The sequence below is a fragment of the Grammomys surdaster genome, unplaced genomic scaffold, assembly GCF_004785775.1.
Source record: "Grammomys surdaster isolate TR1022 unplaced genomic scaffold, NIH_TR_1.0 236, whole genome shotgun sequence".
NCBI lineage: Eukaryota > Metazoa > Chordata > Mammalia > Rodentia > Muridae > Grammomys > Grammomys surdaster.
Genome location: NW_021604681.1, coordinates 2,642,402 through 2,661,644, shown reverse-complemented (window position 1 = coordinate 2,661,644; position 19,243 = coordinate 2,642,402). Strand labels below are relative to the sequence as shown.

Genomic DNA, 19,243 nt, shown 5'->3' with positions numbered 1-19,243 from the left:
CTATGACTACTCAGGCTGGTAAATTGTCATAAAAACTGCCTGTTTACAATAGATTATAGCCATCTGTTTCAATGTTTTTCCACAGAGACCCAAGACTTGGTGTTAGTATACATGTGTGTCAGGCCTATTGCTGATTTTAGGCCTATGGCTGATTTTAGGCCTTCAGTGTGTAAGCAGGGCTGCCCCTGGCATCTCCTCCCTTCTCTAAGTATAGACGGGTTGTGGCGAATCTAATCTTGCAAAGGCAAGGATAGAGGCCTGACCTCCAGTAATTGAAGGAGACTTTGTAATGGCTCTGGTCCCCCTGTTGTTGTCCAGTGAGGCATGAGGGCCATACCCATCCCGATGTCTTTTCCTGCAGAGGGGATACTTTTGACATCAACCCCTATGCATTCAGGCTTGTCCTGAATGAGATACTTTTAAGCACTCAATTCTAAATGGGATGTGTCCTGGAAGGGCTCAGAGAACTATGTGGAAGAGGAGGCAGAAAGAGTTAGAAGGGATGGGGGATACTTAGCAAACTGTCTTTCAGACACAATAGGATTCATGAACATAGGAATTTACAGGGATTGTGACTGGATGCACAGGGCTTGTATAAGTTGAAGCAAGATGGGGTTTTAGTATTGATGGAGGATAGTGAGCATCTATCACTATCCCAGAAGCTATCTCCAACTGACATCTTCTTGAAAAGGAAAAATTCGTTTTCTCCAATGGCGTATCATTGGGTATATTAACCACATGTATGTGTAGTCCTCAGGCCTTACAGCATATGACAAAAATAAGAATGAGCTCAGTGATATTGTTGTAGGCTTTTTGTCTTATATTACATTTTTGGGGGGGTTACTGGTCTTTTGCTTGTGTATTATGTTTTCTGATTTTATGTTTTTATGTGTTATTTGTGTGTGCGTGTCTTATGCTTTTTTCTTTGTTTTTAAAAGTTTTATTTTTTCTCCATTTTGTTCTAAAGAGAAAGAGAAGGTGTGGAATTTGATGGGTTGGGGTGGTGAGGAGTTGGGGGAAGAGAAACTATGATCAGAGTACATTAAATAAAAAATGTTTTCAATAAAAATATAAATAAAAAAGTAGGTGATTACAGGTTATGGGAAAAGTCCAGAGTGAAATGCAGTCAGGCCATCCTTGCCACATGGTGTGGAGCAGATGCCACTATGATGATCACATATGTTATGGAGAGGTGAGAAAAACAGAAAAAAGGGAGTGGCACATGCCCCATGGAGACAGGTAGAGCTAAAGATGTGATGATGGTGACCGGTGAGAGAGAGGGCTCAGGTCATCGTCACTCAGTAGGGTTGGTATGGGCCATGTACCACAGCCTGGAGCTTATCTAGATGCAAACTCACCTATGAATATGCTTCCCAGCTGTGGGATCACCCTGGCTTTGGGCAATGACAGAGGCCCAAAATGAGGAAAGGTTCACTTTATGGATTGGACCTCCTGGAAGGACCACGGTAGTCTGTGATGCCATTGGAGGCCATGTTGGTGTCTGTGGTCCTTGCTGCTGCTCCAGGCTGTGCTGAAGCCTGAGATCCATGTGGATGTAATCAGTCTGTGCCACTGACTGATGACTTGGTGATATCCTTGGGTTTTGATGCCTGGGTGGGGGGGCATGTTGACGTTATTGGCATGTGTAGTCATCTGAGGCTGTGATGAGGCCTGTGGTATCTACATCTGCTGAGCACCATCAGTGGCTTGATGATCCAGGTATGGACAGAGGCTATATTAATGTGTGTGGTTCATTTTACCACTGTAAGCCATGCACATATCTGTGGTCTAGGCTGCCACCTGAAACCGTATTTATGTCTGAGGGCCTTGCTGAGCTTTGCCATAAGCAAGGGAGAGCCTGCCCTTGTGGCCTGGATACAGGAGATCTGGCTCTGCTTCTCACTGGCTTCCTCTTGGTGGTGTGGTGGCCAGAGGAAGCCTAGGCTGACCAACTTTGCTATTACCTAGGCCTAGATCCAGGCCTACCCTAATTGGCACCAACACATCTATGAGCTGTTGGAGTGCATGAAGGGGCTCACCCTGTGCAACCAATGCTGCAGGAGCTCCATGACCCAGGGCAACAGCAAGGTATCCAATAGAAGCCTTGGTGAGGGTCCTGTATTGATGGTGTGGCAGAAGCCAGAGGCCTTGAACCAGACCAACAACTCATCGCAATGAAAATTTACACATAAAGCCATTTGGGCAAAAGTGTACTGCGTGACACAGTGCAGCTTCCAATGCCACTATGACAAATATGTGATAGAGAAGCTGGAAAGATGGAGGAAGCAAGAGGTACTGACACAATGGAACTAGAGACCTGTGGCAGGTGTGATAGGTGTGAGAGAAGGCTGTGGTTGATAGAGGAGCAGGCCATTGCCCAGAGGGATTGGTGAGATTTTTTTAAAAATGTAAATGTGAATTTTTATTTTCTTTTTAGGGGCTTACAAGGGGGGGGTGGCGGACATGGAAGGATGGGGAAATGAGTGGGATTGAGGTGCATAATGAGAAACTCCCAAAGAATCAATAAAAATTAGTATGTTGAGGAAAAAAAAGAGTGAAACAAACAAACAGAACACATTTAGGGGGCTACTGTGGTTGATCAAGTGAGTTGATGGTGGTAAGAGTGGTGTGAAGGGCTGGAGAGGTGGCTTAGCGGTTAAGAGCACTGACTGCTCTTCCCGAGGTACAGAATTCAATTCCCAGCAACCACATGGTGGCTCACAACCATCAGTCATGGGATATGTTGCCCTCTTCTGATGTGGCTGAAGACAGCTACAGTGTAGTTATATACTTTAAATGAATAAATAAATAAATAAATCTTTAAATAAAGAGTGGTGTGAAGAGGTCAGGTTCATAGGCTATTCTGAGTGATTGAAGACTTAAATATTCTTATCTTGACCATCTCAAGAGTTTCTCTGTTCTTTGAGACCGTTTTAGACATGATTCTATAATTGCTATTTACACATTTCAAACAAAGGGAGCTCAAACTTATCTTTCTTACGAACTTCCCAAGTTACCAAAACCTCCCCTCAAATCAAAGTAGGAAAAAAAATAACCATAGTAACAATTGAGGCTGTTGGTGTCACCTCCAAGCTTCTCAAGGCTGTTATATGCTAAAGACAAATATTGACCCTTGGAGAAAGCACTACACATCTCTGTATCACCAAGAATGCTTTGGCCTATTATCAATCTGGATGTCATGACTGTCCATTTTGTCACTGGTATCGATACTCCATCTTAGTGTCCCAAACAAGAGGAAGTACTGGAGATGGAGCCTAGGGATTTGGGTATACTAGGAACTCACCTTGTTGTTGAATGGCAGCTCCTGTCTCCAAATGTATTCTTTCCCCAAATTTAAAAAATGTTTTTGTCCCCTCTTCTGTGATCCAGACTCTAGTTTTGAATCTTTAACTTGTTAAAGACTCGGATATTTAACTTGGAGGACCAGAAGAAGACAGAGGTTTGGAAGCTAGAAACTGTTATATTGCCAAACACTCTTAATCTTGATGTATGTCTCCATGACATCAAATATAAAAGGAATCTGGAAATTATCTTCTTATCTGATCAGTGCAGATGACTGAAAAATTGAAATGAGAAATTGTATAGATTTGTCCCATCACCCATTTTATCACTCATAAATTTCTCCACTATTCAGTAAATCAAGGAAAGCTTCCTGTTTTTTTTTTTTTTTCAAATTATCAACGTTGACAGCTTTTCTTTTTTGGAATTAGCAACTGTGTTGCTAATGAAGACAGGAAAAGCAATGAGTGAGATGGATTTTTGCTATTGTTCTTTTATTAGAACTCATTCTTACACCAAAGAACAACCTCTCGATTTCTGTGCTGTTTTATTTTCCTTTGGTTGAATATGCAGTCTCCTTCTTCCTTTTGAATTAAGATGCTAAAGTACTAAACTGGCAACTTAAAAATAAAGAGCTATTATGCATGTATGCTTTTATCCTAGAACGATATTAAGATATTTTAAATGTCATTTAAGATAGTCTTCCATGTATATACAGCAAAGTTACATGCCCTAGAGTATAATTAGCCTTGCTCTTTGCTGCAGACTTATTGCATAACTTAGTTTAAATTCCTGATCTTTAATAAATCAAGGTAAACAGTTTTACAAAATTAGTAAGTTTAATGAGTATAATATGAAAATAACAGACAAATCAGATGACTCTAGCAGACAAAGGTAACATATACGATCAGATGTTCACACAAGAATAAAACAAATGGTTTATGACATTAAAATATGTTAAATCTTGCTTATAATAAAAATCAAGTGTAGATCTCGGGAGATGGATTGGTGGTAACCAATCACGAGGACCGAAGATCTGATCCTAGCACCCAAAGAAGATGCTGGGTTTCCTACAAACATGTTATGCTAACTCTGAGGGATTCAATGACCTCTTTTGGTCTTAAGCTACATCTTAAAAAGGTCATATATGCAATTACAATGAGGTAGTTCTTCTTTTTGCCTGTCAGATTGGAAATGTTGTAGTTCTTAATGTTTTTTTGATCTATGATGACAAAGATGTAAGAAATAACCACACCTAACAACTTAAGTGCTCACTTAATATACTGGACAAATAAGTATACACACATGTACAAGATCATATTGATAGAAACAATGCAGTATGAATAAATGTTCCCACAGACAAAGATAGCAGGAATGCATTATTAGAGGTTTTTTTTTTTTTGTTTCGACATTGGTTTTTCTGTGTCCTGGATCTAGTTTTGTGGACTAGAGTGGCCTTAAACTCATAGAGTTCAGCCTGCCTCTGCCTCCTGAGAGCTGGGATTAAAGACAAAAGGCACAACCACTCAGCAAGGTACATTTTTTGTAAAGCCTTTGTTCAAAAAAGTTTCTCTGTGTTTCTGTTTAAATAAAAACAGACAGTATCTAGGCAGATCCATATAAATTGTTCCTAGTCATGACTTCTAAGGAGTCAGTTTGGGGAATGGGAAGCAGAATATTTTTCTTCTTATACTATTATATTGTCATACTTCTTATAGTTAATGTGATTTCTTTCAGAACAAAACTCAAAATTAAGCAGATGAATGTCCCCAAAGGTGATAGTGATCATAAACTCTGAGAGCTGAACAAATTTACATCATCCATTAGACAGTTAAGAAGACCTTACGTGAATATGATGCACATTCATTTTCTTTGAGCACATAAAGCACAATTTGTTCTAAACGAGAGTGACGGAGACATAGTATCTCTCTGGTGGTTGAAGTATAAAGCCTATTTGATGATAAGGGGATGCATCGGAAAGTCCCTCTTCATAATGTTTAACCTAGAGTTCCACCCAGAGTTCTGAGATGGACAATGGAGCTAGCTGATAGTGGCTGTAAAGCTGCCTTGGAAAAGTTGAAAGGGATTTAGATTTTGTGCTCTCCAACTTCAGAAAGTTCCACATCATCGCTCCACTTTACTTAGAATGGGAAAAGGAGGAGAGAAGGGAGAGATGGTCTGTCATTGGTACCAACTTCCTTTTTCTTCTCTTATTCTTTTATTTGCCATCCTTTGTTTTAGATGGCCCTTTCACTATATTTATTTATACTAAAATGGTATTTTATTTATTTTTATTATTTTATTTATTTGCATTTCAAATGTTGTCCCTCTTCCAGCCCCCTCTCCATGAGCTCCCCACCCCATCTCCCGTTCCCTTTGCCTCTAAGAGGGTGCTTACCCACCTACCCACCCACTCCCGCCTCACCCCTCTAGCATCCTTCTCTGAGGCATCAAGCCTCCACAGGACCAAGGGCCTCCCCTCCCACTGATGCCAGATAAGGCAGTCCTCTGCTACATATGTAGCAGGGGGATCACAAACCCACCCATGTATGTTCTTTGATTGATAGCTTAGTCCCTGGGAGCTCTGAGAGGTCCAATTAGTTGATACTGTTGTTCTTCCTATGGGGTTCAGCTCCTTCAGTCCTTCTCCTCACTCCTCTTTGAGAATTTTTGTACACTCTATTTTATTTGATCTTGTTTATTCTCCTCCAACTCCCTACCAACTCAATATCGTACTCTTCCTTCTCTCCTCATCTCCTTCTCTTTGTCTTCTTTTTTTTTTTAAAAAAAATAGACACCCCCCCTCCTAAACTCATTGAGTCCAGTTTGTGAGGCAGACTACTCCTGGGCATGAGGCCTGCCCTGGATTTTGGTTGACATGCCAGTCATTACTCCACTGAAGAAAACAGCAAACTAATGTCTATAGTTACTCAGCTATGGGTGGAACATTGTGCCCCTTCTTCCATGTTGGGGTGAGACAGGGTCTCATGTAGCCCAGGCTGTTTCCAAAATCACTTGTAGTGAAGACTATCCTTTGACATTTGATACCTCCTCCTTCATTTCACATGCATGCCCATTCAGTGCACTTTTCTTTTTCATTCTCATTACTTGGTGCTTGTTACTTCAAAATACAAGCCAAAGGACATGAGTTCAGCCTCCAGAACTGCCCAAAGATAGAATTGACTCCACAAAGTAATATTCTCCCAGTGAGCTCACAAACCCTTTTCTCTAATAAATGAGTGACAACAATCCTTTGAGATCAAAGTGAGACAGGAAGCCTTCCTGCATTGAAGCTCCCTCTAATCATGTTTTCTTCATTTTGCTGAGAACTTCACAGAGCTGACATACTCCTCAGCACAGAGAACATTTTGTGAATTGGACTTACTTAATCTTGTTTTGGTTTATCAGTAGGAACCAGCATGCAAGGAAAGAAATCTAATGATTCTGTAGGAAAAAAAATGCTGGAGGCAGTGGTCAAAAAAGAAGTATAGCTTGGTAGGCATCATGTCAGGAAGCCGGGAGATAAAAACAGGACAAAACAGAGGAGGCAATAGGAACTGTTCAGAACTGATAGATTTGCTTATTATGCATATGTCCAGATTCATCAAACTACACCCATCAAATATATAAAGGGTTTATATATTCATTTTGTCTCAGTTATGCTTCTAAATGTGCTAAAATATGGTATCTGGACACTGAACTGTTGGGTCAGAGAGGATAGAAGAATTGAAGGAATAGCATGAGAATGAAAGCAATAATAAAGTGAGTAGTTATTTAGATTAATAAAAAGACAAAAGCCTAGTTACTCTGACACTGGAAAATTCAGGTTATGCAATTATTGGGATAGTAATATTATTAGATGGTCAATACTGACTATCCTTGACAGGCTCTAAAATCATGAGAGGAGGCAAATCGTTAGTCATGTCTACGAAGGAGTTTCTAGATGGGATTAATTGAGATAGGAAATCCCACCCTAAATGTGGACAGCATCACTCCATTGCCAAAAATCCTGGACTGAATACAAAGAGAAAACCTGCTAAGCACCAGCATCTTTTCGCCTCTGCTTCTTGAGTGCAGATGCAATATGACTAGTGGCACCATGCACACACTCCATGATTTCCAGGTCCTGAGGGACTGTACCAAACTTTGAGCCAAAATAAAGTCTTTAAGCCTTCACTTGCTTTTTTTTTCAGGTAATTTATTATACTGATGAGAAAATTAACAAATAAAACTATTTTGGATTGATGCAAATGATATGGCTCTCATACACTAAAGATTATACTCTGTCATACACTAAAGATTACATTCTGCAAATTATTTCAAAGGCTTAATGTAATGATCATTTAGATAAGTCCTCTACCACTGAGCTACTTCCCCAGTCTAAAGTCATTCTTACATTTTAAGACAACTTACAAAATTGGTAAGACTATTAATTAGCCTCAAGTTACAGATAAGGGAACTGATGCTTAAATGAGGTAAATGACCTTCCCAAGGTCACCCAGTTTGGTCCTCTGAACCTTCACCCAGCTGATACCCTGTTCAGTAAGATATCTATATTCCCCCTGAACACCCACTCTCCGGTGTCATCCCCTTTCCCACGTCCTGCCTTTTTGTGTTTATAACCCCTGTGTGAATGAGTAAAAATTACGATTTGAAAATAACTAACTAACTAACTAACTAACTAAAGATTTTATTTTTATTTAAGTGTACATGTGAATGTAAGAAAGTGTGTGTGTGTGTGTGTGTGTGTGTGTGTGTAGGGTTTGCACACATGAGTAGAGTACCTACAGAGACCAGAAGAGAGTGGCCCCAGAAGCTAGCATTGCAGGCATTCTTACCTGCTGAACTATCTTACCAGCTCCTCAAATTGAATTTTAACCACTATGTACAATGAGTACTTAATGTGCAAAAATGTATGTCCCTGATCCATGTGTGTAGTGTTTACAACTTGTTCACATCGGTGCATATGTTTAGAAACCAAAATTTTACTTCAGGTATCTTACTTGATGGGTATTCCCCTAATTTTTGAGACAGGTTCTCTTATTGAATCAGCAGTTCATTGATTTGATGAGGATGGCTGGATGGTAAACTTTGGGGATTCACCTGTTTCTATGCCTCTACACAGTGCTGGGGTTACAGATGTATGTCGCTAAGCTCAGCTTTTAGATGAGTGTTGGAGATCTGAACTCAGGTCCTCATGCTTGCACAGACACTTTACTAATCAAGCTTTCTCCTAGCTTCACTTGAGAAAATAGGTGCCGTTAACCAGCAGATGACATCAGCATGACTAACCGGTCAGAGTAGGAGCAGTACTAGCTGTCTATTGAGTGCTTAATACATGCCAGGGACCATTCCATGTCAATGTATCTGTATTTCCTTCCACTCTCACAATAATTCTATAAAGTAGATTTCCCCATTGTCCCTAGACACAGATGAAAAGACTGAGCTTTAGAGAGATTAAGTGACTTGTCCAAGGAAACACATCTAATAAGTGGCTGACTCCAGAGTCTAGACTATCTGTAAATAGCAGGGGAAAATTTATAATCTCTACTGTCTCATCTCTCTCACTGAGTTAACTAGATGGACTAGTCCCTTTAGGTCCTCTCTGTGTGTTTCAGTAACCTTTATGGAGGTCCTCAGTGTCCTTCTTCCATATTGTACAATCTTACCCTGAGATTAAGGGCTAGATAGGAACAGGAAAAAAAAAAACAGTGTCCTGTTGCTGATTTTCTCTAACCTCAACACAAACACTTATCAATGTTGTTGAGATTTAATCTCTGAAGCTCATCTGTGAGACCAATTTTAATTTGGAGCCATCTGCCACAGACAAATGAGTAATTATGGCAGAGCCCAGAGGGGCGGGCCACAGGGAAAAGGTTGGCTTAGCCTCTTTCTGGATGCCTGCAGTGATGCAAGTGACCAAGAAAGAACATTACTTTGGTAGGCTATTGATACAATGACCAGAAGCTCCACTTACACGTTGTTCAAGTCTTTAAACCCTTTTGAGAAAGGAAGAATGCCTTTGAGGTTATGGAGATTCTTCAGGAGCAGAAGGCAGACTGTTGCCATCTAGGCCAACTAGACAGGAGGGAGGTGATCTGTGAATTGGGCCAGCTCACTCTCCAATCCTCCCACATACTGTACCCTGGGTGCCTTGTGACCAGGGCCACGGACCATCTGGTCTCTTCACACACTATGATGAGCTCAAGCAAACTGAAGGAGCAAATCAGAAAATGATCATGACTGACATCAGTTTAAAATTGAAAGATTTCTCAAACTGGTTCACATATTTCAATCTTAATTTTTCCTTAAAACAGACCTCTGGGTTAGGCAGAAGATAGGTGATATTAGTTTCATTTTATAGATGATGGAACTGAGCTGGCTAGCGCTGTGAACAGTGAGTTAGACTCTACCATTTGTTCTCTACACTGGTGGTATTCAAGTTATGCTTTCTCCTCCAAGATCAAGAAAAAGCAAGAGTCAGAATGAATCAATATGTTCTGGGTCCAACCTCCAGTTAGACTAAGGAAGGTCTCTCTGGGTTGTTTCTCAGTGTGATTTTATGAATGGCTCTACTACTAGAAACATTTGAAATCCACTTTTTTGGAACACCATGTTTCACACAGTGTGAATAGTGTACCTCAAATGATATGTTCAAATTGTACTATGACTTTATTTGAGAAAAGAGTCTTTGTAGATGCAATTACAAAATGGGGTCATCCATTTAAGGAAGAAGGCAATTTGGATGGAAACAGAGGAAAGCCAAAGAAAGAACCCTTTACATCTATAGAGGTAGAGACTGAAGTGATACAAATGTAAGAAGCATGAGGGATTGTAGGCAACCTACAAATCTTATCAGACATCTCTCCAAAAAGGAATCAGTCTTACCTTCACTCTTTATTGCCTTAAGCCATCCAGTTTATGGTATTTTTAAAGACAACCACAGAAATACAGAGGCATAAGGACCTCTTACCTAGACACTGGTGGAAATGAGATTGTTAAAGTATTGGTTTCAGGCTTTAGTCCCAAGATTCTGATCCTATAGTCATGCACTGAGCCTCAGGAACCCACATTTTGACACATCTCCTATATGTACAACAAATGGTTCAGAGTTGGTTTAGTATATTCGCCTAAATGCCAGTCTCGTCTCTGAATTATAGCTGAATCAGTCTTCCCTGCTGACAAGGCTCCTTTAAGAATACCTAAAGCCAATGGCCAGAAGGCAGTAAGCAGAACAGGCAAGAAGTAGTCTGGCATTAGGTCTTCTCTTATCCCCAAGTTTTGAATTCCATGACTAATTCTAAGAGCGTTTATCTGCAATCAATCAATCAATCAATCAATCAATGTTACAAAGCCTTCAAGTTGCCAAATTTTACTCCTAAAGAAATAATCTGCAGTGGGTAGAAAGTTGGTTGAGAGGGCCAGAATCTAGTGCAACAGAAGGATCTCTCTCTCTCTCTCTCTCTCTCTCTCTCTCTCTCTCTCTCTCTCTCTCTCTCTCTTCCTCCTCCTCCTCCTCCTCCTCCTCCTCCTCCTCCTCCTCTTCCTCCTCCTTCTCCTCCTCTTCCTCCTCCTACTACTACTTTTGGGTGTGGAACAGTCTACCTGGTAAGATATTACTATTTTTATTCTAAAATTTGGTTCCTGTTGAAAATTCAGGTCTCTTTGTGGATGCTGACTCTTGAAGCCCATAACGGCCATTTATGCTGGGCCTCTGATTTTTATTGTAAAGTAGTTTTAATATGGCTGAGCAGGGGGAGGAGCATAAGAATGGGGTAAAGGAGGCACAGAGGGAATCTTGCTGCCAGCCTGGATCTTATGTCTTTGCCTACAAGTGCCAAAGATGACCCTGATTTATCTTCCCAAGACTGATGGAGGTCAGCTGTGCCTCATTTTCTAGAGTGATGAAGACCAGGTGGTGGTGGTAGTGGTGGCAACTCTGTGAAAAAGATTTGCTCTTGAGATTTTGTGCAGAAGGGGTGCCTTCCTGCAAATGGTCTGCCCAGCTGAACTCAAGGTCCTTTAGGGGGCCTGTGTTTGTTCACATTGCCAATTGTTCCCAAGTAAACAAATCTTGTTTTTATCTCGAAGAAAGACAAGGTTCTCTAGACTGATGTTACAGTTACTGACATGTGACTTATCATAGTGATTGTCATAACAATGGAAGACAGTGAAATAGTAGAAGCTCATAGTTGGGCTTGGGGAAGAGAGTCCAAAGCTACTGAAAGGAATGTGGATAGAGCTGATGGCTCTGTGCAGTTTAATATACATTGCTGTATGATAATGGAGTATGGAAAAAGGAGGAATTATAACGGCAGTGCCTGACAAAACGTCCTAGCAAAAACCAGGCTGCTACAAGTGTCCTTAGCCAGGTTGCATATGCCTGATTTTGTACCAGGAGTAGTTTGTTTCTATCAGCTAAGTTATACTTTTGCCAAGGAGAGGTCACGTCAACGTAAACTTTAGTATAAGTTAACATGGTGCCCTCCTTCCTGACTAGCAGATCCTCAGCACTTGCTAGAGCACAGGGAAAGATGAGAAAGATGGGATCCACCAAACATGGACTTGCTCGATATTGACTACCCAGGTATTATTGTACCACTTTCTCTTCTTCCTCCAAATAGTTATGAGGGTAAATGTGATTGATTACATAGCTCCCAAAAGTCTTGTTCAGGGAAAAATGTCTTGTAAGTTTTTTGGAAGATACACTTCACTCCTTCATATCATCAGCAAATATATATATATATATATATATATATATATATATATATATATATATATATATATATATTTCATCCCTCATCTAGTGGGCACTGATTCAGTACACAGAGGCTAAGGGTGGAAAGAACTGGGCATTAGGCTTACACAATACGTTAAAGGGAGTAGGTACTCCTACAAGTGAGGCCACCCACTAGTGCAAGTTGCCATGAGATTAGTTTCAAATAAAGGGAAGAATATTGATCCAGTGTGGTACAGGAATTTAGATGTTAGTAGTTGAGAAGTCTTTGGAATCTACCCAGGTGCTTAGCAGGGAGACTGGGACACAGAACAAATCACTTTCGATGAGTATGCTAGGATGGCCCAAGTAGGAAACAAAGTCAACTTCTTTCCTAAATCTTTAGGCCTGTCACTAGGGAGCTCATTTATTTTCTATTCATTTGATCCATCTCACCATTTCTGTGTTAGGAGTGTATGCTTTCCAGGGAAGCAGTGTGGCTTAGTGTATGGCTTTTAAAATGTTTTCCCCTCAGAACCCCCTTCCACCCAAGAAATTTTAAACTAACCCAGGTATATAGGTATATAAGAAAGTTTTACAAACATTAAACATTTGCTGATGCTAAATCATGACTACCCTTAGCCTGAAAGATTTACTAGATCTGCCTTATTAAACAGTAAACCAAAGTTGCATACTAATGAGATGAATGTACTTGTTTGTCTTTATATAAAGAATTAAATCTTGGCTAAATATTTAATACTTTTGATATTTTTTATATTTGATACTGCAGGATCATTTTTCAGTGTTGAACAAAATTTTAGTTTTATAATCATCAGTACTGAGGATGCTGCTATATATAACCATATATTATGAAATACCAGAGGTATGTTTAGGGCTATTTAAGAAGTTGTTGGACATTCTGTGCTAATCTGAGACTAAACCTCACCAATTCATTTTTTATAGAAAACAACTCCATGAACAGCTTTTAAAAATCAAACAGGTAATACACTACCACTACTATTACTCCCACTACTACTAAAATAATAATGTCTAGCAGATTAATACCTGAATAATTAAATGAAGTAAGCCATGTTAAGATGCTTAGCTTATATTTTTGGTTGTGAGCCTAGCCTTTAACAACTGAGCCATCTCTCCAGCCCAAATGGACAGGAGCCATTACAAGGTCCCCTTTAAATACTGGAGGTCAGGCCTCTATCCCCACTTTCACAAGATTAGAATTGCCACAGCCCTTCTATACTTAGAGAAGGGAGGAGATGTCAGGGGCAGCCCTGCTTACACACTGTAGGCCTAAAATCAGCCATAGGCCTAAAATCAGCAATAGGCCTGTCATACATGTATACTAACACCAAGTCTTGGGTCTCAGTGGAAAAACATTGAAACAGATGGCTATAAGCTAATGTCAACAGGCAGCTTTTGTGGAAATTTATAAGCCTGAGTAGTCATAGACCTTGTAAATAGGTAGTCTTGGCAGACAATACCAACTTAGATAAGGACAAGCGAGTCATAGGCAGAGTCATAGTGACTTGTCCCCTGAACCTTCACCCAGCCGATACCCGGTTCTGAAAATATCTGTATTCCCCCTGAACACCCACACTCCAGTGTCATTCCCTTCCCCACATCCTGCCTTTCTGTGTTTATAACCCCTGTGTGAATTAATTATGATTTGAGAAAAAAATTATAAAATTAGATACTTTCTGTAAACTATAGATTAGACATTGTATAGCTGTCAGCCCAAGAACACTTTCTTTTGTATTTCTCAATGCTGTCTCTTTGTAAGTCTTTGCATTTTCTTTTAATTGTTCACATTTTCCAAAAAGCCAATATATTATTCCAATTAAATAGAAATCAAATATTGTTAAAGATCCAATATATATTTAGATAGTACAATTGATTTATCAAGACAACTGTATCTAATGTAATTTTTAAGATATATAGACCAGCATGCTCTCCATAAAGGAATAAAAACTAAAAAAAAAAATATAGATAGCATGGATAAGCAACTGGAATGTATATCATGTGCATTTACATGAATGAACAATAACCCACTGTGAATACCTTCACATTTGTCTCGCCAGATCTTTCCTGATGCTGACGTACGTGTTTCTGTGATACATACATCCCTCCCATCCTATGTCAGCAGCTAATTTTTAATTGACATGATTCTATGCTAACGTTATCACTTTTGCGGGCTTTGTATTTTTTTTTATAGAAGTGTATCATTGCTCAGAAAACTATACTTATTTGTTATTAGATATCGTTCCACTTGTTTTATTTTGCTACTACATTTGAACACTTACATGACCTGTTCCAGAAAAAAAAAGATGCTTAGCTTAGCTCTAGTTACATATTACTCATCCATTAAATGAGTATTTATCAAGTATTGTGTATAGATTGTGTATAGATACTTTCCTGTGGTAGTGTGATATAGCAAGGAACAAGAGCGATGAGATTCTTACTTTCTTAGAGGTATGGAAAACGCTGATGGGGAAGGGAATTTAGTCTTGTTACTCCAAGGTTTGTTGATCTGCTAGTACCAGACTTTGATTCTGTTCTCTATTCTGACAATTGCAGGACTTTGTGATTTGTCAGCTCATTTTCATTGTGCGTGCCCTAAATGAATCAGTATGCAGAACGATGGATCTCCCTGAACTCCAGCTTCGGCTCTGTCTCATAAGATTTTAGGTTGACTGTTTGCATTGTTGCTGATTAGCCTCCTTCCATGTTTCACGAGTTCCCATTCTAGTTTCTTCACCATGGCTATAATAAAAGCTAGGAGGCCCCTCATCAGAGGTTTTATCAGAGAAGCCATGTTATCTTGGACATTCAGCCTCCAAAAATGATGAGCAAAACAAGCCTCTTTGATTTATAAAGTACATGACCTCAAGCATGTTCTCATAACACCAGAGGAAAAAGCTAATTGAGGTATTAAAAGAAGGGGTAGGACTAATAAGATCATTATCCTAATGTAGAAAGAATAAGCTAGCCCGACTTTTCAGGGAAGCTTCAGAGGCACAAAGAATGGATGCAGGGAGACTAAGGAGAAAATGTTCCTGTGAATGGAGGACAGTGACTTTCAAACCAGAGCCTGTGACAGAATCTCCTCAAGGACCTGTTAAGGCACAGTTTGTTGCGGGAACATCCCAGAGCTCATGACTCAGTCTGCTTGTATTGTGGGGTTCTAAGGCTTTGCATTTTGCATAAGTTCTCAGGAAATGCTGCTGCTGCCAGTCTCACGGCCACACTTTGAGAACCCCTTATTTATGAGTTGTGATGACAGAGTGGGGAGTAGGAGTGGGAATTGGGTGAGAAGGGAAAGAAAGAGGAATGGGGAAACCACGGGGCTTAGGGATTGAACATGGGGGACAAGATTTGACTGAGAAATCAAAAATGACCAAAAAGATAACAATTTTCAGTGACTGGAGACTATGAGACTCACAGACGTAAACTCTCAGATGCCTGTGAGTATGACTCAGCCACTGCCATGTACTAAGAAAATATGCATGCTTTTTATTTGTGTCTCTACTATGGCACTCAAATTTAAAGTCTTCTTGTCTGTGGAAGAAAAGCCTCTCAAGAGAAAGCATGGGTCCTGTGCTTGGCCTCTTTTCTAGAATGTAATGTTTGTGTAAAGGAATAGAATGAAGATATATAATGGGGGTGGTAAAGAAAGTGGAAAGTGTTTACATATTCTAGACATGAAGAACATGTCTTTGCACTGTTAAGTATTGAATATGTATGAGTAACTAAGGGGGAAAAAGACAAAGCAAAGTAATAAAATGGCAGAGGCCACACAGGGCAGCTCCTGGGATAGCTCTGGAGACAACTGACAAGTTTCTAAGATAGGGCTTCTTAATTTCAGACTGCCAAACCTTTGTCCTTTGGATTCTGACACCCTGATTTCTAGCTACTCCCAGCCTAAGAGAATCTCTTACCTGTTTCTCTCCACTGGGCTTCCTGTAGCTAAGCAGAAGTTCCACAGCTCCTACCACCTCCTTGCGGATGGCATAGAGTAGTGCATCGCCCACATACACACTGTGGTTCAGCAGGAGCTCCATGATCTCCAAGTTCTCATTCTCAATGGCAATGAGCAGGGCGCTCCTGCCCAAAGGATCCATGCAGTTGATGTTGACATTGTAGTAGATCTCAGCCTCCTGCAGTGCCTGCTTCACCGTGGCATAGTCCCCCTTCTCCACAGCACTAAGGAAGGCTTTCTCCTCAGCAGACAGCTCAGTCTCAGCCCTCACGATTTGGAGGGGGATGCGGTCTCTGTATGGTGAGTAATTGACCTTCTTGTAGTACAGCTGGGCCATGGTTCATAGCAATGTAGAAAACTAAGTCGAGAGAGGGAGGGAGGAAGGGAGAGAGAGAGAGAGAGAGAGAGAGAGAGAGAGAGAGAGAGAGAGAGAGAGAGAGATTTAGTTACCTGAAGGTTTCAAATGGCCACTTACTAATCCCTTTCTAGTGGCATTTCAAAATTCCGAAGTGTCTAAATGACATCAATGCCCCCACCACCCCACACACATTGCCAAGGAGGAGAGTAGTAGCAAAATCAAAATTCCTTGCTTTGATCGAAAGACTTGAGCTCAAAATAACACTTACCAGCTCTGTGGTCTTGGACAAGTTAATCAAAGCCTCTGCCACATTAGTTCCTACAGTTATCCATAATAATATCATTAGCAGTTATTGTCTAGACACTGCTTACCAAGTCTTGTGCTAGAGAATAATTTCTACCCCAAAAAGCTACTCTGATAGTTCCAGGATTTATATAGGCTCAAATCCCCTAAGATAGAGTACACGTTAGAGTACCCTTTTCCTTTCACTGCTGAACACATTTTTGGTACTAGTTCTGATCAGTGGCGCTAACTTCTTTCTGACATAGGGCCAGTTTCTTTTGATCTCTGGGTCTGTGCATCTTTATGTAACCTAATTTTCAAGATTTCATTTGCCTCTGTTCCAGATGCACATTTCAGACTGAAGTACTGTTTTAGGAGCTGAGAATACAGTTCAGTTAGTAGAATGCTTCTCCACTTACCCCAAACCCCATGTTTGATCCCTAGCTCCACATGCAATGAATCTGGTAGTGCACAGCCATAATCTATCTCAGTACTCAGAAGGTAGAGGAAGGAGAATCAGAAGTTCAAGGTCATCCTTGACCACAAAGTGGAGTCACAGCTGGCTTAGGATTTATGAGACCATGTATTTAAAAAAAATGATCAAAAGGAAAAATTAAAAATATATATGGTTTACTGTTAAGTCCAGTCCTGTTCCTTGCTGAAGCCCATTGGAGAAGTATTGACTCCAACAGGCCAAAGTCATCTACAGATGACAAGGATGGACTCCCTTCCTAAACCTACCCCTGGTTTCTTTCTGCCACTACTCCAAACTCTGAAGCTAACAGACTGAAGAATCAATTTGATGTAATTCTGGGGAACAAATGGTCTGTTTCATTTGTGCCAGATCTAAGGTCACATCACACTTAATAGGACTGATTGAAAAGCAAAAACTAAATAGGTTTCTCCTGAGCTCCTGCAATGTGTTTAAATTTTCTCAGGATGGCCAAGAAAATAAAAGCACCCTTGCCTGTAACCATACAGAAGGCATCACAGGGTAGAGCTCTTACTTTGCAATTTACAGGTCAAATTTACTCACATTTCTCATTGGCACCTTGTACTGTCCCTGTGAGATGGGAGTGATGATCCTCTTCAGGGGAGAAAATGAGACTTAGATCTACTTAGCTGATTGATTGGCTGTTCTCTGCTGTCCCGGAGCTCTCCAGGCCTCATTTTAATACTTTTCGGTTCACTACTAGCAGGGAATGGAAGTACGCTAAAGAGCCTCGTGTCTCATCTCTTGGATGTAAGAGAAGGTGTGAACTTCCACATTTACCTCAGTTTTTCAGGTAATTACATCTCTACTTTGGCAGGGCGAGAAGCATGTATTATATCAAGCAGCTTTTGCAATTCATACCCTTGTGATCTTTAGGGGAGTTAGCATTTGAAGATGACTATTGGCTGCCTTTTGCCCAAATGATGAATTTCTTTCTTTGTCCAGCAATCAGGAGAACAGGGTGCTGTTTAACTCCCTAGAGAAACTCTGATATGTCTTTCACTACTGTGCTGGTTATTTTTTTTTGTTGTTGTTGTTGTTGTTAATTGGAAGCATACTCAAGTCACCAGGAGAGGGAGAGCACCTTAAGCGAAGAATTAAATCCCATCAGATTGGCTTGATAGCTGGTTGATGGAAGAAGGCACAGCTCTCTTGTGGATGATGCTGTCTCTTGTTGGGCCAGGCTACATAAGTAAAGTAGCTAAAGCTAGACAGTGCTAGTACATGTCTTTAATACCAGCACTAGTGAAGCAGAGGTAGGCAAATTCCTTGTGAATTCGAGGCCAACCTGGTCCACAGAGTGAGTTCTGGGACAGCCAGGGCTACACAGAAATCCTGTCTTGAAGAAAAGAATAAACCAAACCAAAACCAAAGCAACAACAAAAAGGTAGCTGAGCACATTGTGGAGAGCAAGCCAGTAAGCAGCTTCTTCCATGGTTCCGGCTTCTGCATCTGCTTGAGTTTCTGCCCTGATTGAAGGACAGCGATGAGGGAGGTAAAACAAATAAACCTCTTCTTCCCCAGGTTCTTTTTAGTCATGGTGTTTATCACAGCAATAGGAAGCACACTAGAGCAGCCACTTTCAACGATCTTGCCAGAGTCTAAAGGAAGTTGACACTTAGAGGAAGCACTTGCCACTCAACTTCGTATGATCTTGATAATACTAACTCTAGATTGCCTCTCTGTCTCTATGTTGTCAGCAGGAAGTGGGAGGGAAGAAGAGTGTGAGCCTCTGAAGAGAGACTCAAGAGCTCTTGGGCTTCAGTTATAATACCTTACTTAACAGAAATGCACTGAGCAATTCTAGTGCACCCAGCATTTTGGTAACCACTGTGGGGGATCGGAGGGACGATGGCAGAACAGGCTCTACTTTCACCGTTTTTTGTTTGTTTGTTTGTTTGTTTTTGGCCTTCACTCCTGCCACATGTTGGACTTACTAATAAACCTGACTTTGTTCTTTCCCCCTCACTTCTAGTGTGCATCTAAGTCATCCTATGAAGTACAACTTCTTAATTCCATTTTGCTTTTGTCCATGATTTCTTACTGGGGTGTATGTGTGTGTGTGTGTGTGTGTGTGTGTGTGTGTGTGTGTGTGTGTGT

The 19,243-nt window shown here is 40.5% G+C and overlaps 1 protein-coding gene across 1 annotated transcript in view; it reads right to left on the bottom strand.

The window, feature by feature from the left end:
* Positions 1-16,367, bottom strand: part of Trpc5 (transient receptor potential cation channel subfamily C member 5) — a 126,948-nt gene extending 110,581 nt beyond the window's left edge. Inside the window, exon 1 of the mRNA XM_028773873.1 lies at positions 15,970-16,367. Within this exon, the coding sequence (XP_028629706.1) occupies positions 15,970-16,347 (378 nt within the window). The 5' untranslated portion in view covers positions 16,348-16,367. The remainder of the gene's footprint in view (positions 1-15,969) is intronic.
* Positions 16,368-19,243: the final 2,876 nt, after the last annotated feature.